The sequence below is a fragment of the Terrapene carolina genome, unplaced genomic scaffold (genome assembly GCF_002925995.2).
Source record: "Terrapene carolina triunguis isolate 2854851 unplaced genomic scaffold, T_m_triunguis-2.0 Scaffold211, whole genome shotgun sequence".
NCBI classification, from domain to species: Eukaryota; Metazoa; Chordata; order Testudines; family Emydidae; genus Terrapene; species Terrapene triunguis.
In genome coordinates, this window is record NW_020664562.1 from 17,131,737 (window position 1) to 17,155,762 (window position 24,026).

Consider the following 24,026-nt stretch of genomic DNA (forward strand, 5'->3'; position numbering starts at 1 on the left):
AGGCATTAGTCATACACTTACTATGCACAGCCACTCACAGGAGTAAGTTGCACCTTTTAAGGTCTACCTTAAGAATAATTATGATAAATATTTAGCACATATATAGTACTTTTCATGTGTAGGTCTCAAAGTACTTAACAAAGATCGGAAAGTATTAATAGACCTATTCTACACACAGGGAAAGTGAGGTACAGGGAAATTAAGAGTCTTATCCTACATCATGTTACAGAGTCAATGACAGAGCTGGATGAGAGGTCACATGTCTGTTTGCTAGACTGTTGTCTATCAATACACTTCTAACAATATTTATAGAATTATTCTGACAACTGACCTGACAGCCTATGAAGTAAATGCAATACGAGACAGTTACAGTTTCACCGAATAAAACTTTTTGCATTAACAAGTACTGTATGTAGATTTGAGGTGCATATTCAGTTACTGCAAATTAACTAAATATATCAGCTCAGATAATATGATAAACAATTTGGCAAATATTATATGAATATATTAAATGCTTTGGTAAATATTGTAGAAAAGCAAAGGTTTTTTTAGTTACGAGCAGAGCTGGAAGGATTTGGGCCATTTTTGTAAAAATAGAATAAAATGTTATTGTTAAGGTACATGTTTAAAAAATATCAAGTAATAGAACCACCCAAAAACCCCTAAATTCCATTTCAGGAAAAAAATTGTACTTATGGGATTTGGCCTAGAACATATGCTAAGTTTCAGCAAGATTATATTTGTGCCTGAATAATAAACCCATGAAAACAGGATTTTACAGTGAACGTGTTGGCAGATTTTCTTTAAGTAGTTTAAATGGTGTCACTACATTAAGAAATAAACTAGGAAACCAGAAAGCTGGCCTTAAAAAATGATCAACATATGATTCTTGCAGGGGCTCTCAGCAGTGCTATTTTTGCTATCCAGAGTAGTGGGTCTTTTCTGGTATGATGTTGTTTTTACACATTATACACAGCGATAGATAAGAAAATAACATTCTGTGTTAACTGGTAAAGCGTTTGTTTTGATACATTTCATATTGTATTTTCAGATATCACTTATTGTAGTTCCATTTCTCATTGAAAGAGACCATGATTGGGTTTGATTTTAGCTTTTTTTTTTCTTTTTCTTTTTCCTTTACTCTCCGTTTTGTAGTACAGTTGTGATACAAACTCTTGGAATTACAGTGCTGATCGCTTGCATGCTGAGCTTCATGCTGGCAGTAGGAAGTGCCCCGAATTAAATCCTAGGAATTTAGACTAGTTGTTCCCACTGACCAAGTATGAAAACTGCATGAAAATGATAGCTCAGGAGTTGTACCTTCCCAGCCCCCTCACTTCCAAATAGATAAAATGTTCAAGCAGAGATTTACAACTAGTCCAGTTGATATAAATTTACGTAGCTCTTCAATCTGACCAACAATATTTGGTAAAGCTGTCATTCAGAATAGCAGAAGCAATATATACAAATACTGTAAATGTAATTAAGTCAAGAAAACTTAAGCATGAATAGCTACTGTGTATCTGTTTGTCTTTGGTAGATTACTGGACTATAAAGACTAATGAGGGAGGAGTGGCAGGACCAACTGTGAATTAATCAAAGTGTAAAAAAAAATAAGATTAAAACAATAAAGAAGAGCTTTATTTGCTTGAGGGTGTTACAAGCAGATCAATTCCTAATAAGTTGAGAATGTATTTCTTAATGATTTTATTGATATCATAGGAATTTTATTCTGCCTTTGAAATGCATTAATAAATCCCATTAACAGTTATGGGAGCTGAATGTGTTTACTGACAGCAAATGAGACTTCAAGAACATGTCCTCAACTTTGGAATTACAAAAAAACTGTGTTATGTTGACAATAAATTTTTTTTTGATACAGTAAGTGGATTAAATGCAAATATATTTCATCATATCAGTTATTCACAAATGGTTTCTCTTGATTATTTTACCATGAGTGGTGTGTGACTTTCACCTAGATGACATGTTTTTGCTCCCTGACTGGATAACCAAAACATTAAAAACAAGTGGAGGGAAAAAAAGATTTCAACATGGCTGTTCAAAAAGTTCTAGAATGCACTCCTGGCCTCATTCAGGTCAATGGCAAAAAAAGTCTAAATTGAAATTAAGTCATCTATAGATTATTTAAATATTATTTGATGCATATAATGAAGCATCTGATATATGCTTTACACTTCCTGTTTTCTACTGTGACCTGCAATGATGATATTTGTTTTTGTTAATTTAATCTATTTATGCTGATCTGCAGGGTGATATCCAGCAGCTGTTGATTGTAGCCGATCCCAGAGCAGCGTATGACTATTGTGAGCATTATAGCCCAGACTGTGATTCCCCTGTCCCCAATGCTCCTCAAGCTCAAGAACCTCAAGTTGATGAGGTGAGTAATCACTCATGTATTACTAGATTTATTGCACATTAGTGGTTGTGATGGATACATATTACCTGAGGAACATTTAATTACAGCTAAAGAGCATTCATTGTCCTGGACATGCAGGAAGAAAGACAAAATGCAAGGGAGGAGGTTACAGGGGGGTGTATGTGTGACTACTCAATACCTGTTTATCTTTGGCATTTCCAAAGTGCTTATCACTATGGCCATGGCTACAGTTACAAGTTTACAGTTACAAGCTCTTACAGCTGTGCTGCTGGAAGAGTGCTCATGTAGCCACCTTATGCAGGCGGGAGAGAGCTCTCACATCGACATAATTAAACCAGCTCAATGCGTGGTGGTAGCGTCTCCCACCAACATAGCGCTATGCACACCACCTCTTATGCCAGCAAAACTTATGTTGCTGGGGGGGGGGGGTGTGGTATTTTCACACCCCTGAGAGTCAAAAGTTTGGACGACATAAGTGCTAGTGTAGACAGGCCTATGGCATTTAAGCACCAGCATATTCAACAGAAGTTTCAACTGAGTGTTTGTTACACTATGCAGCATCATGAAGTTCGTTTAAAAAAAAGGTTTAGCAGTTTGAGTAAATCTTTGTTTACTCAATTATAGTTATTTTCTTCTCCTTGTACATCTATGAGCAGGTTTTCAGAGGTGCTGAATATCCTCAGCTGCCAATGAAGTCAATGGAAGCTGTGAATGCTAGTCAGCACTTGCGAAAAATCAGAGTAAATTAGAATACATAAAACTTCCAGTGGCAGTTTCAATAAATGGAGGTATATGCATGTGTACATACAAAGTTCCTGCTGAAACAAAATTCCAATAATTTTTTCAACCAGCTCTTCTAACTGGTAGACACTGACAAGGATAAAGCAGACTAGGTCATATTTTCTTGACAGGCAATAACTTAGTATTCACAGAAATGGGTAGTCATTGTGGGCCATCCTCACTAATGTAAATTGGAATAGCTTCACTGAACCCAAGATTATTACATTGGTTTACACCAGCTGAGGGCCTGGGCCTCTGTATGTTACATACATTCTGAATATGTGTCTCAGGATTTGTCTAGAAAGCTTTCCATTATAGCCAGGAGTTAAAAAGTGAAACAGTTTTTCCCCTTGAAACTAACATTCTAGCAGAAGAAAAAAATGTAATTAGATGTCCAGGGGGAAAAAAAAGACTTTACCACTGATGATCCCATCAGGATGGAAAAAATGCATATGGGATCTCATTCAATTAAAAGGAGTAAATAGTTTTCACTGAACTTGGCAGTGGCCAGTCAAGATACCCTCATTTTTATGAGAGCTGATTGGTTAACATTGTTTCAACCCACAATTTTACTGACCTTAGAGGAGGTAAATGTTAGAAACTTACTAATTCCGTTTGTGACTGTTTTCAGCCAGTCATGACTCAGGATTTTTCTCATGTATGGAACAATTTCAGTTAATGTTGTTATTAATTAATTTATTATTAATTATTATTATTATTATTATTTGAAGAAGAAAGCCTCCTGTTGATATTCTGTAGGTGATAGGTGGGGGAAAGACGGTTTCTCTGTAGAGGGCAGAAAGCAACAAATAGCAGAAAACAAAGGATTGGCAATAGAAATGAAAAGTGTGGTACATGGGAGGTGTGGGGGGAGATTTTTTACTTCATGAACTTCATGAATTTCATCAGTGAATCTGCTTCACTTTCCATGCCTGATGAAAAACCTACATTAGTTCTGTGCATTGCGTGCTTTCTAGGAGTAGGGCAGAAGAAAATTAAAAATGAAGGGCCAGGTCTTCTGCTGGTGTAAATCAGAATAGCTCCCTGGACTTCAGTGAAGCTACACCAGCTGAAACTCTGGTTCATTAGGTCTCCGGAGGCATTCGGTATCTTGGTAGACTAATGAGGTAGTAGTGTGATGTCCTTACAGCTGGGTGTGTGACTGAGAAGTATCAGTGTAATGAGTTGCTCTCTTGGGGCAGCCACTACAGTTGCCTGCAGTCTCATTCCTTAACATGCACATAAACATTTTAAATGTATTGACCTCCCACCAGTGGCTTCTGTCAGACGTAGTCTAGCTGGATGCATTTTGACACTAAATTAATTAAGATATTCATATTAAAAACACAATTAGACAACACAACCCCCTTCCCTCCCAAGAGTCATCAGAGGTCAAACACCATATTACAGTTTGGGGCCTCCAAATCCTCAGTGTGTTTGCAGATTGGAATTGTGCTTTGAACTTTAAAAAAAAAAAAGCCAGATATGTGCAAAACAACATTATCACCTAACATCACCGCTCCCTGCTCCCTCTCCAGGCCAAGAAATAACCCATTCCTGAGAAGGAAGAATTGTAGGCGCTACTAGAAAGCAGGGAGCTCATTTACAAGACTCTTCTCTTATCTAAAGCCCCCCTTGAAGGGCTGGAGTTAGGGTTTTTTTAAGTTCTTAGAGCAGGCTTCTGTGGTAGATCAGATTTTCCCATAGAAAAGTGTCCTGCGTCCCCACCACCCTAACCTCCAAAGCAGAATCTACTCCTTACTAAGGCTAGCATGGCCCACAAAGTTGCCTTTTTTCCCCCTGGCTCAGGCTACTAGAGGTGGAAACTAGGTCTCCAGTCCAGCCATGTGTCCTGCGTGCACCCACAAGAGCCCTACTAAAGTCACATGTATAATTGAGGCCTAAATCTAGAGTGTGAATACCTACTGGGCGTGGCTGCTGCTGAATTATTAGATTATAAAACATCATTTATAAGGGATGTAACATCTGCCATGTGAAGCAGTGCCCAGGGTAGCATGTGCATGCTCTCCATCATGAATGAATATAAAATTATTGTTTTAATTGCCCGCAGTCGTAATATTATGTTTATAGTATGCCATAGCTAAAAGTTGGAGGCGGTAGGCAGCAGCAGCAGCTGTTGGGAGATAGTATTCACTTGTAGATTATACAGATGTATAAACCCTTTTATTATAACTGTAATACCGACACGAATGCACACTTATGTATAGTTACATCTGTGTTCATACACAGTAGATATGTATTTAGTGTATCCTTTGATTGCCAAACGTAATCCAGTAGATTGAGAAAGGATCATACAATTTAAAATGGTTTTGCACTATTCCACTTGAACACAGAGTGGAGACCTTTAAACTTGTTCAACACTTAATGCAGCATTTATGGCCCAGTCCAAGGCCCACTGAAGTCAGTGGGAGTCCTTTTAGTAACTTCAGTGGGCTTTGCATCAGGCCCTCACAGTTTGATGTCTTGTTCATTTGCTTTTGTTAAGGCCTCTCATTCACGCTCTGGTATTTAAAAATAAATAAAATAAACAAGCATTCCTGGGTACTTGGAGGTTTTGCACTATGTCTAAAAAAAATGTAACGTTCATAAAATGAAACTGGTAACATGACATTTTAAAGTGAATTCAAGGAACAGAAACTTAAAAAAATTAAAGAAAATTTTCACTTCTGGCTGTCCATTTAGTGCTGGAGTCCTGCTAGTGACTAAAAAGGACATATGGTCAACCAGCTGACAACCAAGAGCTCAGACATGCAGTTTTGCTCGCCTGAAAAGTCCCAATTAAGTCAATGGATTCCATTAAAATGTACTATTGGCAGGGGCGGCTCCAGGCACCAGTGCAGCAAGCGCGTGCCTGGGGCGGCAAGCCACAGGAGGCGGCGTGCTGGTCACCGTGAGGGCGGCAGTCAGGCAACCTTCAGCGGCATGCCTGCGGGAGGTCCGCCGGTCCTGCGGCTTCGGTGGCAATTTGGCGGCGGGTACACTGAAGGCGCGGGACCGGCAGGTCACCCACAGAAACAGCGCCAAATCCGCATGACCAGCGGACCGCCCGCAGGTGTGCCGCCGAAGGCCGCCTGACTGCCGTGCTTGGGGCGGCAAAAAACATAGAGCCGCCACTGACTATTGGGCATCTGAAATAATCATAGAAAGTCAGCAATACTATTGTTGAGATTGAATGACTTTCATACCAACAGTTCTTGCCTGACCTCAGTCCTAGATTAAATCTAGATTCAGAAAATTGACCAAAACTAATTAATGTATGTACTGTTAGAAGATATAGAAGAGACAGACCTGCTTGAATTTATCAGGAGTATGTTGCAGGACATCACTACAGGAACTGATACTTTGACCAGAGCAGAAATAGACAAAAATGTGCACTTGTAGAGTACTATAATATATCCCCAATATCAACTACAAAGACTGGAGGAAATATCTGTATTCCATGAAAGAGAACCTAAAATGGGGATAGGGTAAATGAAGTTTGTGCTGTTGCACCTAGAAAATTAAAGCTCATTCAATTTGATACCACACATTTCTTCACTAACACTTCTCTGAAACCTCCTGAGTTGTCCATAAACAGGAAGATTTAATCTGGGAATACAGATGAATTTGTAGACCACTGGAAGAAATGTCTGAAGAGCAAATATCTTTTAAGAAGATGTAGGCCTTAATTGACCCTGAGAATTTACTTTTGACCACTATGTGACCTCTACAGCATAAGAACCGTTTGCTCTTTTACAACTAGTGATTTGGAATATCAGTTTTGAATTTGTCTCAGATGAACTAACCTGAGAGTTTGACTCTGCTCTAATCTGTAGATTTATTGGTTGCTGATTCTGAATGACTGTTTTTTTTTTATGCTGTTTTAAAGTAGAAGCAAAAAAGAGAGAGGGGAGCAGGATTAATGCACAAAGCAGAAGAAAATTGGGGTTTAAAGATGTATTTTTTTATCAATTTCTTGAACTTTTGGAATCTTCACACACAGTTCTTGCATAATGTTTTGGTGCTAGAAAAGGGATAGTTAATTTCCCAATTTATTTTCTTCACAACTGGGAAAGTTTTTCTTTTTTAGCAAGTGCCAGCTGAAGTCTTACTTTACAGGAGTCACCATTAAAACATCTTCATTTGCCAATGGTTACCACACCGGTATCCAAGATATCACCAGTTTTCTCTATGCTTAGTCCAGGAAATAACTGCAGTGTCTAAAAACATTGGTAAATATGGTGTATTTTAAGTGTGTAACGGGTGTGACTATTTTTCTGTGCCCTTGAAATCTCTTAAACTTTGCTGTTCGCAGAGACTGGCTGCCTTTCTGTGTGCCGTTTAGGGTAGACTGTTCTGGAGATAAAACATATAAAATGTGCTGAAACTTTGATTTTACTCTTTCTTGTTTTGTTCTAAACTGTATGTCAGACAAATTGAAATTTACTGTTTCCGTATGTGGAAACATTACTGTACGTGCTGATTTACTAATGGGAATCGCTATACTCCCTATTAATCTGTTTTTTTGCTATTGGTTGTTTTTTTCTGCTCATAAAGTGTACATTAATTTCTGCTGGTTTGTTGTAACCATCTTTTGGATAATTACCCTACATGCTTTTGGCTGTTTTTGGTACCTTGGAACATGTAGGCGGATTAGGGATCTTTTACTTTTAGACTTGGTGAGTATTGAGTGATGGCCTGTTGTCATAAAGCCAATAAAGTATACACAGAAGTTAATTTCCCTAACTATGCAGAAGCTGTTTTCCCCTCTGTCAGAAAAAAAATTCCTGATTATGCAAAATGAAGAGGGTCCATAGCGGCATCTCCCAGATGGACCATAACCAAATGAATACTAAGTGGATGGGACAGATACATAGCTCTGGCTTTGGTTCTTAGTAGTTCTAAATAAAGGGGAGTCACTAGATCTCATTTGAAACAGAAAATCAGGTTGCTTCAGGCCCACCATTAATAAAACTATTGGGACTGTTGATATCCACCAGAAAGTATCCTTATCCTTCTGTCTTGAGATACACTCATTGTGTTTCCTGCCCATATTTGATGGTGAAAGTTGGGTTTTTGAGAGTTCACAGCATATTTGGTGACATTAGTTAAGGGCTCTTTTTGGGGGGAAAATAAGTGAAGCTGATACTGTGCTGGCTACACAGCTTAGAAAATGGGCCTACAATGTGTTGGGGGTAGAGGTAGGCCATGAGACTCTCAGGTCACTACGTGGAACCTCCCTTCTGGCTTTCACTGGAGGGATTAGGGAGGTGGGAGGATCCTTACCTATTGAGAGCAGACAAAATAAGGGAGAAAAGCAAAGAAAAAGAGAGGAAAGCATTTCTGTAGGAGGTGAGGGTGGAGTGGAAAAGAGAGGGGAGCTTTCTGTACTTCCCATCCCTCACCTTAGAAGCCTAACAAACATTACACTCCTTCTGAAGGGGTCTAGTGATTATTGCAGTGTCAGCAGAACATTTGGATTGTACAATATGGTGAGATGGTAGGGGGCTACTGGCCCAATCTATTCAGAGAGATTACAAGGGTGTTTGTGGACATACCTATGAAAAATTAGCCATTTATACTAAAGACACATTCTCTGGTGTATATGGGGTTTTTTTTAAGTTTTCCATTTCATCGAAACCTGTTGTATATGATTTCATGTTTTAGTCCTATATTGGGTTATAAGATTAACTTACTCTAGCAGTAAGTTCCAAATAATGCCAGTCTCCTTGGAGAGAATTTCCAATAAGATCTCATTTCTTTAGGATACCAAGCAAACTAGGACATGTGTTATATTAGTGATGCAAACTTCACACATAACTGAATGACTTTACTGTTTGTTGAGAGAACCTCCTTCATACTGAGTCTATACTTCAGGTAGGAAGAGATTCAATATTAGGACCAGATTATGTCAAAGGACCAGAAAGAAAAATTTCTGCCTGGTATTTTCAAGGGGGCCTAAGGTAGTTAGGCACCCAAATCCCTTGGGAATTCAATGTGAGTTGGGAACCTAACTTCCTTATAAACACTTTTGAAAATCTCATCCTCTGTCTTTTGTCAAAATCTTCCCTAAGTCCTAAATGAAAATGTATTAAATTCAATTCCAGCTAAATCATATTAGACTGGCCACAGCCACCTTACAGAAATTAGAGAAGAAAAAGACCTATTCAGACATCTATTCCATCCTCCTCAATGTTGGATTGGTCCCTGTAGTATATTTTCTAGTGAATTGTCCAGGCTAGTCTTCAATGGTCTCAGCTATGAGAGTTTCACTTCTTCCCTTGGAAGATTATTCCTCAGCCTAATAAATCTCACTGTCTGACTTGTGCTGTAGAAATTGTTCCCAAAAGGGAGCTCTGCTTTGTTTCTTTTGGACCTGTCCCAAATTCATGGAGTTTTTTTAAAGAAATGAAATGTATGCTCTCAGTGATATGTGCATAGAAGCAAAGATGCAAATGGCACCTATGCATGCTGTCTTGAAGACTCCAGGCATCCTTTTTTACCTTGTTATTTTAGTCTACCTTCTTTCTACCTATTTTAGTCTATTTTCTGTTTTGATTATTAGAAAATCTGGTTTTCCATGGAATAGGGTGAGGCAAATTTTCATGTCTAGCATAGGATCTTCATCCATACTTGGAGAACTACAGTTAACTAAATTAGCAGGTGGTAGAGATAACAAACTTTCTAATTCTGAACAAAAATTCGGAGACTTTTTTTTAAGGCAACAGACTTAAACGTTGTAAGTATTTTGGTAGCCACTGATAGTCATCTGCTTATTTATGGCACCTTCATCTCCTCCAGGCACATTGCTTAGGCAATGTGATGCAAAGACTGTCTTTTAGGTACATCACATTTAGAACTTTCCCATCTGTCTTAGGGGTGACAACTGCTGCCATCTGTGCTTGTATCTGTTGGATTTTTAAAAATTCTCTCATTTTGCTTGGCATCCCTTCACTATTTTATTTCATTTTATAAAGTTCTAATATTCCTTGAATTGTTCAGAGAGATCTTTGTTCCTCTTTAGCTAGCGAGGAGGCTTCACTGACTCTCTAGAGATATGTCAATTTGACCGGATCACTATATTTTGTTCTATGATATGGATTCCTCTCTCTCATTTTTCATTTGGCTCCTGCCTTATTTGCAGTGGTTTTATTAATTGTTCCCTGTCACTAGTTGTAGGTTTTTTTTTCTTCACAAATGAAAGTTGCAAAAATTTACAGTTGATAGAAATTTTTTTTAAACTTCCAAGTAATTTCTGGATTGACAGCAGAAGAATCCATTTTTAAAGTAAGGTTCATCTCAGAATATTTAAGCCGTTCCTACAGTCAGAATCTATCTTGCCTGCTGCTGTTGTTCTGGTGCCCCTTAAATTCATTTGATGAAGAAAACAGTGCATTTATTTAACTGAAGCTGCATGACAATCTGGTCGTGTAATATAATCACCCTGCTTGCTCTGGTAAAGAAAGCATGAGGTCATAATGGAAAGATTTTGTCCCATCAAGGAACAGCAGGTTTTATTCTTCATTGGACTTCTATGAAAACACCCATATGCAATAGTCATTACAGGAATAGCTCTGCTGTAACTATACATGGTCTTACCATGCAAGAGAAAAGAACAAAAGAAAATTGCATTATGCTTGGAATGTCTGTTACTATTGTACTGAGCTCCAACTGTAGTCCCATTTGGCGGTCCTAGTTGCACTTCAGACATCACTACCACCCTCTCTGCAGTATCAAAGTGAAATCACTGGCAAAGATAATGTTAATAATTAATATGGGACTGAATAAACTCCATCATTGCCAGTGTGCTGAGGAAACTCATCTCTATATTTCTTTTTCATCAGACCCATATATAGCCCTTGACAGGCCTTCCCAGTGTGCACCCAGAGTTGAAAGCCATTTGATAAAGCTCAACCTGGACAACACGGAAGTGAATTGCTCAGCTGTGACAGGTGTTTTTTGTATCTGGGGAAGTTAATAACCACTACACAAATAGAGGGTATTTGCCTGACCATTGTCAAAGTGACTCACAATCATCAATATCCATTAATACTTCTAGACCCTTAGATTCCGTCACTGGCCAGAAATATCTTTCTTTCGGAATAGCTGGCAAAGAAAATTATTGTCCTTCTTTTCACATACAGTCTTCATTTTTGTCATCCATACCTTCATTCCCTCTAAACTAGACCTTTGCCATAGACATTCTCTGGGATTATCTGCAAAAGCCACTCAGAAGCTCCAATTGGTCCAGAAGGCAGCTGCCTGCCATCTAACTAAACTGTGCCAGCAAAAGCATATCACATCTCTGGCTCACTTTCTGTGGTGGCTGCCAGTAACCTCCCAGGTGAAATTGAGGGTACAGATCACAATTTATAAATCCTAAATAGCGTAGGCCTAGATTACCCGAAGGCTACGTCTGTATCTGATCTATCTATGTATGGGTAACTTCTGCTTTTCTAGAATGGTGGAACAATAGGTACCAAGTGTGAAACTTGTAGGATGTGACAAAAGGGAATTCTCAATTTTCGGATGAAACCTTTGAAAATTGCTTTCATCACAAACACATTTAAGTACAAATCTGACTACATTTAGAAAGAGTTGGAGGGGACATCCCTTTCCCCAGACTTTCACTGATAATGCAATATGAAATTCTGGGGACTTGGGCCTGCATTTTCGAGGGTAGCCACTAACTAAGTATACTTTGATTTCTGGGGTCCAAATTGAGACATATAGTGCCAGATCTTCCAGAGATGCAGTATACCCACACCTCCAGTTGATGTTAGTTGGAAATAAAAATCAGGCCCCAGGTATCAGAAACTGAACACTCAGAAATTGAGGCACCTAAAATTAGGACAGGTGACATGTGGGGAGTCACGTGCCCCCCCAGATTTTTGCCAGGGTTTGCTGGCCCCACTCCCTCCCTGCAAGACAGCCTCTGTAGCTGGCAAGCTGGGAGCTGTGGCCATGGGGAGAGGAAGCAGCAAACAGCTGGGAGCTTCAAGGAGAGCTGCTGTCTCTCCCCGTGGAGCTAATACCTGGGAGCTTCAGGGAGGGGCCACTGAGGGTAAGAGGGGGACACGCCTGGAGGGGGCATGACTCAAGCTGTTGGGGGAAACTTTTAAATTGTGCCCCCTCTACTCTCAGCTGGCACCAGTCATCTCTTGCTAAGTGAGTTGTAGTTTCCATTGGTGGGCAAAGGGCATTCTGTGGGGAGATCATATCTTTAAGGTTCATCTTTAGTAGGAGGTGGTGCAGGGACACACTTTCCTGGGGGAGCACAGGGAGGGATTGTGCCTCAGAGAGCATCTCTTTAACATGGGGCCAATTACTTAATTGGCCTCTCAGAGTTGGTAAGACAACTCCCACCTGTTCATGCTCTCTGTATGTGTGTATATATATCTCCTCAATATATGTTTCACTCTATATGCATCCGAAGAAGTGGGTTGTAGCCCACGAAAGCTTATGCTCTAATAAATTTGTTAGTCTCTAAGGTGCCACAAGTACTTCTGTTCTTTCCATGGGCTTGAGGTTAATCTGCACTAGGGAGGAAAACTTACACCCACATTTCTCATCTACCTATGTACTTTCTGGTTTGCGAGCCTGCATAGCAATGGCAGACCAAATGTGGCTCTGTTGTTTTGAGAGTAGAGCATATTTAAGGAAGGTTTCATTTTCATTAGTGGAAAGGAATAAAACATAAATCTGAAAAAGTAAAATATTTTCCAGTTGATTGTGCATGATGCAGCAGAGCCCTCCACATATCCATGCTTTTGTGTGTGGATTTTCTAGTTCTCATTCATAAATGTCTGGCTTTTCAAACTGCGCCTCTGGCACCATCTATAATTTACTCACCACGCTCCTTTTTTTATACTAACATACTTGGCACAGATTTTTTTTTTCCCCAGTCAACATTTCTTTTGAGTTTGTGGCCTATGAAGAATGTTCTCTAACCCGCTCTTGTAATTTTATTAACCACATAGTTGGCACAGGCCTGCATAGCTTTACCTTCAGAAACGCAATCGTATTGACATTTGTATGTTAATTATAATACTAAGCAAAATACAATTATATTTGAATTGTTAAAAGTGCAAAATGAATACAGAAGTGAGAGCTATTGCTTTCTACCTTTCCATTTCACTGCGATGCTATTGTTTACTACTTCTCTATTTCATTGTGATACTTATTTCAGAGTTAATATATTTCCTCTGGACAATTATTAAAATGAACACACTCCCAGTAGTATTTGTTTTTCTTTCAAATTCCCATTAATGAAATATTACTTTCCTTAAACGTCTTTGTTTACCTGTCCCCTTGGATTTTGGATGAATACCATTTAACATAGTTCATCCCTGGTGTACCTCTATTGGCTGCAGAAGCACTTAAATGTATATGATTGATTCTCTCTGGCTGGCCTGTCGGGGTGACTGAGTTTGTGGTTTTATATTCCCTTGAAAACAGAACCTTTTCCTTCCATATCAGTACAGTTGTCAAGGTCCCACTGGCAGAAGATGAACAAACCATTTTATGGATTTATGTTCCATTGATATTTTAAAGGGCTCTTTTGATGCAGTTTTTATTTCTTTTTATTTTATGTGGTTGTTAATTGCCTCCTAGACACTTCAAACTACAATTTCCTTTCTGATTATCAGTTTTGTTCTTCATTAGGAACACATTGTGTCTAGCTGTGTTTCCAGAGCTGCTGGAGCCAAAACAACTGCCTTTGATTACTTCCTTGTCTGTACAAAAGTAACGCCATCATGGTTGATCTCTGGGATGTGCAGACTTCTGCAATCTCTTCTGAAAGTTAAAGTCTTTCCATTTATTTTGCTGGGAATAGGATTGGGCCCTAACTCAAAGGCAACTGGGAAAGAATAAGCACACATATTTTACATGCATTAGTCTAAAATGGTGCCTGTTCTGTACTATATAAATAAAGTCAAATTCTGATTGCCTAACCTATGCATTCACTTGAGACAATCAAAGCATGGTTTACCTGAACTAATGCAAGTCTCATTGACAAATTGGCAGATTAAAAAGACAAAAATGTTCTACAGAGAGGACATTCTATACCAGATTATAACCATTTAAAGTCACATTCATGACCTAACTAAATCACTGCTGTATATTCAAAAGTGCTATTCATAAATATGAAATATAGTTTTGTGAGATTAAAAATATGCTCCAATTATACTTATCAACCTATCATATAAATATATAACAGGTGTTTGTTTTTTTCCTCTATTGAAACCGCCATATATTCCATTAAGTAAGAAATTGCCTAATTATTAAGGAAAATCTGTATTTTCTTTTTAGAGATGCAAACTATCAATACAATAATTTCATTTAATGAAAAAGCAAGAGACTGTTTGTTTTGATTTCAAAATTTATAGATATCAGTAACAAAATTGGTGATTGTAGTAGAACATCATGCATTTTGTTTTAACACCAGTGAATAGTTAGGATTGTGACAGGGATAAAATGGCAAAAGCCAAGTCAAAGGGGATTGTAGGGGCTCAGGACCTTTTAGGATCGGTTCCATACTATTGTCTATATCTTCTTCTCATTAAAATGTCTTCAGGAGTAATAAAGATAACTATACCAAGTTGTCTGGCCAGCATAAGATGTTAAACCAGGAGCTTGGGCCAAATAATGTAACTTATTGTGGAACACAGAGACTGTAGTTTTAGTCCTGCCAACAATTTCTCCTAAAGTCTCAATACATTCCTTAATGACAATGGCATTTAACACTTTTATAAATCTTTAAAGCCCTTTATAAATATAATTAATTAATCTCAGCAATCCACTGAGATCGGTGAATATTCTCCTCATTTTACAGATGGGGACACTGTGACACAGGAAGAGTAGAAAAGAGATTTTAAAGGTACAAAGCGCAGGGAGGTGCCAAATTCTCATTGGGAGCCTTGGAAAGTTTCCCCCTAAATGACATGACTAAGGCCACACAGTTAGGCAGATCCTAGCTACATCTCCATCCCCTTTGTACTGCTCTTGTGAAGCAAAGAGACCAGAAAGTGGCCCTGACTGGACAACTGTGCGTTCTCGAGCTCTGTCACCCACTCCGGATTCTCTAAAATAAGGATAGTATTGAGAGGAGCAGAGGTGTGGTTGGAGCATGTTGTACTTTGGTAGCCCCTATTCAGTATAACAGTTCCTAAGGGGGCATTACAACCTCACAGGATTTTTAGCAGCCTGGAGGCTGCTCTAATTTACTGCATGGGGCAAACCCATCCCAGGCACAAAGGAATGCAAAGGTAGTTTAATAAAGCCGCCTTCTTTCCTCAGCTGTGCTGAGTGGCTCTCTATTATATCTGATGATCTGGCCCAGTAAGTTAGTGGTAGAGCCAGGAATTCTTGGCTCCTAGGTTCATGGTCAAACCACTACAAGAGCTAATTCTAAACCTAATTGTTCTTTGAAAATCTTTGGGACAAGTTCTCAGCTGGTGTAAATTGTTGTAGCTTCATTTAAATCAATGGAGCTACAACAATTTACACTAGTTAAGATTCCGTGTCTTTGAATTTAATTGTGACTTTAAGGCACTCGCTGACATCGAGAGCACTGTGGAGCTGCGCTGCCTCCAGGAGCTCCTCAGCATAGAAGAGGAGCATATCTATTGCCACTCCCTTTAAAGGTGCGAAATTTATGTTACTTACCAGCTCATCTTCCACTCCACTGTCATATTTGGTACGGCTAGTGCTGCTAGCGGCACTATCCAGTTGCAGAATTCGGTCTCAGAGAAGTGCAGGGACTGCAGCTGTGGCTGCCAGATGTGCAGGGGTCAAGGAGGTGTACTTGTGCCTTCCCACACACACTGCAAATCCATGCAGGCGTTGGGCAGTTTTGAGGGGTAAAGGCCTCTGACCTGAGTAGGAAGTTAGCTGTTTTCCTATTCTGGCTACTTACGGAGTGACACTGTCATGGCTGTTCTGGTTACCTTTTCAGGAAGTCCAGCCTTTCCAGATGTTATTCTTCAGGACGTGACAATTCAGTAATGGAAATGGAACACCATTTCTAGAAATCACAGTTTGTGGAAATATGCTACTTCTTTGCAGAGGGCATGTAGGGAGAGGAATCCAGGTAGAGAGATCTGGAGAGACATATAAATATATGGTTTCATTAAATGACAGTGGGGAACTCCCCATAATCCAAATTATAGTTGACTATTCTGTGCAGCCCAATAAAGAAGCTCATTTTCCTGTCACCAGTACTTGCTTTTTCATTACTTTTGAATTGTATTATAAAAAAGAAAATAAGAAATCTTGCTAATGAGTGCTTTTTCAATGAATAACTATGTTGAATTGTTCATGCTGCCTTAATCCCCTTAAACTTTACTCCCAAGTAAAGGTTAAGATGCTTTCCAATACTGCTAATATAGTTTGCTGCCACTAACATAGAAATGCCTGATATTTTTCCATTTGTAATGTAGTACACAACTGAAGATTTAATCGAATATGACTATGAGTATGGGGAAGCAGATTATAAAGAGTCTGACACAGTAACAGAGGGACCCCCACTATTCGAGGAGACAATAGCACAAACAGAGGTAACAAAATCTGGTCCATTTGTTGTGCGGTGTCCTGCTGTCCTCTGTCATGTGGTTTGTCGTTTTTTGTCATCTGTTTATCAAACTTATCATATTCCTTTCACTCACTCCTTTCCTGTGTATCCATAACATTTGTTTTCACTTTGCAATGGAAGGCATCATGACTTACAGCATTCATTTTTCCTTTGCCTCCCTTTCCTTCATTCATGCTTTCTGCATTTCTTTTTCATTTTATTTATGTTTTTCCATTCCATCTTTCACCACATTTTTCAGAAAAAGAAAGCCAAAGCCAAAAAGAAGAAGAGGACAGTGGCCACCAACTCAAAGAACAAACCCACAAAGGCCACAACAAAAAAATCTGAAAATTTTGCATCCAAGAAGAAGAAAAGTTACCAGGCAGCAGCAAAAGGCAAACTAGGGGTAAAGGTAGCAAAGAAATAATCAAGATCTTTCCCAGGCCAAGACTGGAAGATCTCTGATCATGAGACATAAATAGCCCTAACCCCACTAGATGAATACATCTGCGGCTAATGCCATAACCTGATTAAATAGTGATTCCTGCTGAATCGTTGCCTTTTTCTACATTTTTAATAATGCATTTTCTTTTTAACATAGGCCAATATTGTTGATGAATTTCAAGAAGAATATAGCGTGACTGAAACTGACTATGGGATTTCAGAGGGTTCCCAGACTGAGGCTCCCAGGCAAACAACTGAAGCTAATGAGGTAATGAGGACTGGGGAAAAGTACAGGCAAAGATACTCTACAAATCAAGTTTTAATAGCTAACACATCACAATCACTCTCTGTTTTTACAAAAGGAAGAACAAGAAAGAGAAAACTTCTCTTCTCCCTGTGTGCCTCTGGGTAACTTTCATTGATGGGACTTAAACAATGCACAACTAGGCTCAAAACTTACAGTATTTTCTTGGGCAAAACTCCAGTTGGCTCTAGTTTGCTCAAGTAAATGCTGTAAAATCCTCAGACAACAAATGAGTCACTTAGCTACATGCCCTTTTGGGCCTTCTGCCTGTTACCCAGCAGGAGTAGCAAAGCATTACTCTCTTTAAAGCAGGAACAGGTTCCCGTTCTCTCCATCCTGCTCTTCACTTTTTACCTTACACTTATATGCTCAAAATTCTGCACCTCTGCTGTGGTGGATCAATCCCTATATGAAAAATATATGCTGGACCCCGAAAGTTCTCTTTTACGATTTTAATACTGAACCAAAGCAAAGAGGGAAACTAACCACTGCTCTGCTGTTGCTTAAAACTGCTTATTTTGATATTCAGCCAATTGAAATTTTTGAAAGTAAATATTTTCCTTCATGCAAAGAGCAGCATATTGAAACAAGTTAAAAGCCATCATTTCCTTTAACAAGGAACAAAGAAGAACAAACAAATTTTTTGCATGCTGTGAAGGCTATATTCATTCAGAACATTCCTTGCTTGTTTTTTGTCAATAATTATATATTTGAGCTATGTATATGAAAAAAATCAAATGATGATTACAAACCCTGCTAAAATGAATGCTTTTAGAGAGCCACAGTCAAAAGCCTGAATGTTATTTCATTATTTTTAAATAACATTAAGTAACGTGCTGGCTAATTATGGTCAAGACATTTTTTTAAGGTTTTCTTTTACATAATCCTTTCAGAATGAACATGTAGTGCTTGAAAAGATGTACAAAACTACTTCACTCTTTTCCTAAAGCTACAATCATGGCTCATTCCATGTGAACATGAAAAGAAATGCTGAAATTGCTCAGCATCTTCTTTCCAGGATGGAACTGGAAAACAGCCACCCAACAGTTCAACAGATTTTAATAACTTGATGAAGAACAAGAAAAGAGGCAAATTGATTTAATTACTTCCATCTTGTTCATCTTAGAAATTAAATGTGAACAGCAGGACTTTCTACTTTCAAAACCTGAACTCTAAGGTTTCATGATTATTTTGCAACAGTTGATGAAATGAACAACATGAGACATTGGAGGGAGCTGTAGATAAACTTCTGGCATTATTTACAATGGTTTAGCCAATAATGCAATGTCATTATTGTAGTGAGAACCACTCAGAGTGCCAACATTTTTCTTCAGTGGGAGCTGCCTGCAGGTATTTTACATAAAGGAAAAATTTGACCCAGAACTCTGAACTCAGGTCTTCACATATAAGCAAAGAAGTATTTGATTTCCAAAAATGATCTATACTGATGTAAATCAGAAATAACTATATTGTAGTTAGTGGAATTACACTGGTGTTACATTGCTATGAAATCAGAATCTGGCCTTCTGTTTTAATTGCCATCTATTTCCATGCCATCATGATCGTACCAATATATTGTTAATGATTTCAGATGCACTGTTTGAGGACAAATCAATTCACCTCTGTGCAATATTCCAGGACATACGGCTGATATATGCAATATTTTGGCCCTGATCCTTTCAAAACCTTCCTTCTAAGAGTCTTATAAAAAATCCATAGTCTTTTTTCCAATTTGCTTTGTACATCTGAGATAAGATGCTGTCTAAAAAGCTTTGGTGCTTATAAGTTGATTGCTTGGTTTTACACTGTTTTCATAATTGAGGAAGGAAGCTTTCAGAAATGTTCAACTTCATCTTCTATGAGTTTTGCAGTTGGAATCTAGACTGAACCAATATATATAAATATAAACTGCTATGGAAGATGTGAACCAAGACTTGTATGAGTGATAGATATGCTGCAAAATCATTAGAAGGGCGAAAAAAGTTGAAACATTTAGCTTGGCACTTATTTATTGACACAAGATAGTCAAGAATGCTGTACATAACTAAAGAAATGCTTGCACTTCCTGCACATTACTAATTAGAATGATATTGTTTAAGCAAGTCTAAATTAGTTTACAGCTTATTGGGATGCATGTGTTTAATTGTACTCCACATGATTCGTAAATGTTTGACATTAAACGTGTGAAACCAAGCAAGGAAACTTAGATGTATTTGGCATAGAAGTAACACTGAGCGAGCAAATGCACATAGCGTATTGCATATGCAGTAATAGATTCAATGTTTTGGGGAAAAAATGCCAATAAAGTGTATGAATGCATTATTTCCTTGTACATACTCATGTGCATAGAATGATCTTTTAATTAATTTGGAAGGCTGGTTTCCCAGTTCTTCAGAATCTAATTAAAAGACAACATGCTGTTTTTCTACTGTTCTGTCTTCTTTTAGACAAGTCATCACTGTCAGTCTCCAAATGCATACATTGCTTTACTAACAGTAACCCACATATTCCTCCTATTCCCTGAAACTTTGCTGCATATATGAATAGCATAATCCTGTTGAAGAAGTATTTGCTGAAGAATACCTAACTGGAGAGGATTATGATTCAGAACATAAAAAAACTGAGGATACTGAATATGGAAGCAGAGGAGTAGACCTCAGTGAATCTGATCTTCTGGTAGATGGAGAATTAGGCGAATATGATTTTTATGAATATAAAGAATATGAAGAGAAACCAACCAATCCCACTAATGAGGAGTTTGGTCCAGGTGTTCCAGCAGAGACTGATATCACAGAAACAAGCGTAAGTTGGTTCCAGGCAAAATATGGTAGTATTAGATTGATTGAAGTTAGCAATTCTTTTATAATTGTCTAGATTTTCCTGTCAGTTATTTGAGAATATAGAGCCTGATCCAAAGCCCATTGAAGGCAATGGGAAGACCCCCATCACCTTCAGTGGGCTTTGGATTAAACTTTTATTTTCATTTACATTACTGAACCTCCTTTTGTTTTCTCTTCTGGAATGTCTAAGGAAAACTCTTGAAACAAATGAAATTATTATTTGTGCTAAAGCTGGAAAACAATGGAAGTCCTACTTATGGGTATAAGTGCATGAATTATAATCACTTTCATTCATTTTATATGACGAAATAAGTGTTTTTGAGCTAATATACTTTATTATGCTAAATAGTTGTTTAAATGTGTATGAGTGTCTGCTCCGCATCAGTGAAAAAATCCATGAGAGTAGGAAAGCAAAGGCCAGAACCCCGTGTGGGAGAACCCTGCAGTGTTGCTCACTGATACTTCCCTCAAAAGCGACAGAGCCATTGTCTTGCAGAGAGGGTCGAGTTCATGGCCTGCCAACTCCATGTTTCCTGAGGATCCAATAGGAAAGCAGGATGATCCTGTGAATCATACTCAGGGTTGACCTTCTCTTCTTTGCTGCTGTATAGGGACTCTTCTCCCCCAAACAGAATCATTTGGTTAGTATCTATTGGCTTTACCATTCCCTTCAGAGTAGCAAACTGCCCATTTCTCCCAGGAGGGTACAAAAGGCAAAGGGAACTAATACTCCCATTTGGATGTCTGATTGGGTAGCCCCTGCATGTAGTAGAAGGAGAGCATTTTGAGTACAGTGTTTGCTCTGTACCTGTCCTGGTATTCCGCACATAAACTCAAACAGGGGCTTACCTAGGAAATGATGGGGGCATGCCATGAAATTGCTTCTCCCCACTAACCTTCAGGTCCAGGCTTTTATGTCCCATTTACTGCTTCTTTGCTCCTCTCTCAACCATGCAGTGGTAGTTGTATTTGTAATAAATCTTATCAATGCCTCTGTGATATTAGTTTGGATTTATCATCCTCCTGACACAGATGGTGACACACTGAGGCAGAACTCCCTCACAAAACTCCCCTGTTTGCTGCTCCTGTATGCTAGCTCCTCTAGTTGCTTAGGAGCTGGCTTTTTAAACCCTGGTTCTCCTTGAGTTAGCCCTGCCCCCTTGTCAAGGGATCCTAACAGGATTAGGGATTAAAGAATGGCAGGCTAGAGTCTCATTAGAAAACTCCCAGTCTCACCTAGCAGACTTCTAGGCTAAGCACACAACTCCCCCACCCCCATTCCCAAATCATGAGTAATACCACTAGCTAGTAACATCTTAACGAGCAGTGTAAAAGTGAATGAGAAAAAACTCTCCCTTCTTCTGTACTCTCAAAATTGAGGTATATTCTGCTGTTATAAATGTTTTTTGCTCTTAACCTCCATAAGCATTAATGATACCTACATATGAATCCCTTTAATTTTAATTAAAACATACCCTGAGAATAGAGCTATTTTCACTGATACCATAAGGTAAATGATACATTATTGTGTAGACTTATGGAGAGTAGGATTCATGTAAGAGCTTCTCTTCTTGGTTGCTGGGCAAGATAAGTGGCTTTGGATCATGGATAAAGAATGTGAAGTCTCCTGTCTAACTGGTGTTACTAATGTGTGGCCAAACAGCTGTATATGTTTGCTTCGCTGCCCTACTGGAAGGGGAAAGAGTGGTAAAAATATATAGAGAAACATAGCACTTCATTTTCAATGTCACACAGTGTTGAGTGATTCTTCTCTGAAACTTCAACCCCCTAATTTTTACTATCATATTTGTTGATTGATCTGGTTGCTCTGCAGTGCCATATCTTATTTAAAAACATATTGGTCCAGAGCCTGAGTAAAATTCAAAGAAAATATCCATTCAGCAGAAAAGAAATTTAAAAAAATCTCGGATCCTGATTCTGTAACCTTTCTTTATAATGAATAGCACTTATTCATGTAGGTAATCTCACAAATCTCAGGGGGCATAATCACATGAGTAAGGTTTGCAGAATCAGGGCATTAAAAATTGCCAAACCATTTGCATATATTTTTCTAAAATCAAAATTTTCTTAGCAGAACTAAAGCGTTATGTGACCACAAAGGATATTGATTTCAAGTAGAAATGTGTACAATCATTGAGATCGGTGTTTGATTTTTTAATTTCTCTCTCTATATAAATATAGTTTGTGCAACTATGTCCTCATTATTTTTCATTTATTGGGGAGCTATTTGAGGACCAGAATAATGTTGCTATCCTAAAGGCATTTATCAGAATGTGCATTTTTACATCTACGTAAATGGCTCTTTGGGGCATTAAAACAGCCCAGGAAAAACACAAATATAAAATAACTTCCCCCCCTCCAACAAACAAACAAACAAAAACACACCACATGTTTGAACCAAATATAACAACATATGGTGTGTTTCGTTAACAACTCAACATGTGCCCGTCTGCAGTTCCATGATATATCCTGTTCACATATGAGAAGATACTACAAGTACTGGTGGTATCTGGAGTGATAGGTGGTGATGTTTTTACTGGTACTCAAAGTAGAAGTATGTGACACTCAAGATGTAGGCACATTTTGAAGCTGATGGGCCATGTGCTGACATCTTTCTGCATCAAAGGCAGTTTTGTGCAAAAATCAATGGCAGAAGATTATATGGTATGTGGTACTTCCTTTTAATGTCTGTGAGAGAACAATGACTGAGAAAATGTACTTTTTCATTCTTTGAAAACAAATGTATTATGTGGGAGAATATTACTTAATTAAAGAAATATTGCTTAATATTTCATTAAGTGTCCATTTAAAGGCCTAAGGTAATGAATACAGCACAAGGGGTTAACTACCCCAATTGCCAGGTTAAATGCATCAAGTAGCTATATAGTATCTTAATCTAAAAAGCATCTGCATCTGGTTATTTTCTAGTCCCTTTTAGCTTTCAGTAAATTTTAATAAGAAATAAACTTATAAAAGATGCAGTTGTTACAATCCAAATATAAATATTTAATGAAAATCAAAACCCATCTCACACCATCTCAATATCAAACATTAACTGTGGGTGAGATTTTCAAAGGTACAATAAGCATTTAGTGATCCAGCTGCCATAGGCAGTAAATGGGAGGCAAGTTCCTTACTGAACTTTGAAAATCTCCCCCTTTCCTACCAAGTCATATTGTCGTATCAGAGTTTTGGTGTCTTTCTAATGACTCATAGCTTTAAGCTAAAGGGATAAGTTTCCAAAGAACTGAGACTCAGCCTCCATTTTTTTGCAGGTGCTCTTGGCGTATGCAAGAATGGCAGATGCAAAACTGAGTACTTTTTCCTCTAATTATCTGATCTGTACCCACAATCAGTTTGTTAGAGGCACCAGTACTCAGATCTGTGCCTGCATTTCTGACTGCAAAATACAATTGCAAACAACTCAACTCTTTGAAAATTTGTCCCAAAATATTTCAGTTTAAGTGAAATTATCCACAAAGTGATACAGGAATGGACCAGTGTTGTAGTGTCATGGAAACGCACCACAGAGATATACATTAGTGACCTGTAAAAGCATGCCCATGCTCCAATACGTCTGTTAGTCTATAAGGTGCCACAGGACTCTTTGCTGCTTTTACAGATCCAGACTAACATGGCTACCCCTTTGATACTTGATTAGTGACC

General features: G+C 38.4%; 1 protein-coding gene across 2 annotated transcripts in view; it reads left to right on the forward strand.

The window, feature by feature from the left end:
* Positions 1-24,026, forward strand: part of LOC113407478 (collagen alpha-1(XI) chain-like) — a 223,550-nt gene that overhangs the window by 51,703 nt on the left and 147,821 nt on the right. The window contains exons 5-9 of one of the 2 annotated variants that reach the window (XM_029912430.1): positions 2,270-2,398; positions 16,621-16,737; positions 17,353-17,463; positions 20,047-20,305; positions 22,931-22,932. In XM_029912430.1, coding sequence (XP_029768290.1) covers positions 2,270-2,398; positions 16,621-16,737; positions 17,353-17,463; positions 20,047-20,305; positions 22,931-22,932 — 618 coding nt within the window. The remainder of the gene's footprint in view (positions 1-2,269; positions 2,399-16,620; positions 16,738-17,352; positions 17,464-20,046; positions 20,306-22,930; positions 22,933-24,026) is intronic. The other variant, XM_029912431.1, reaches the window with a different exon arrangement.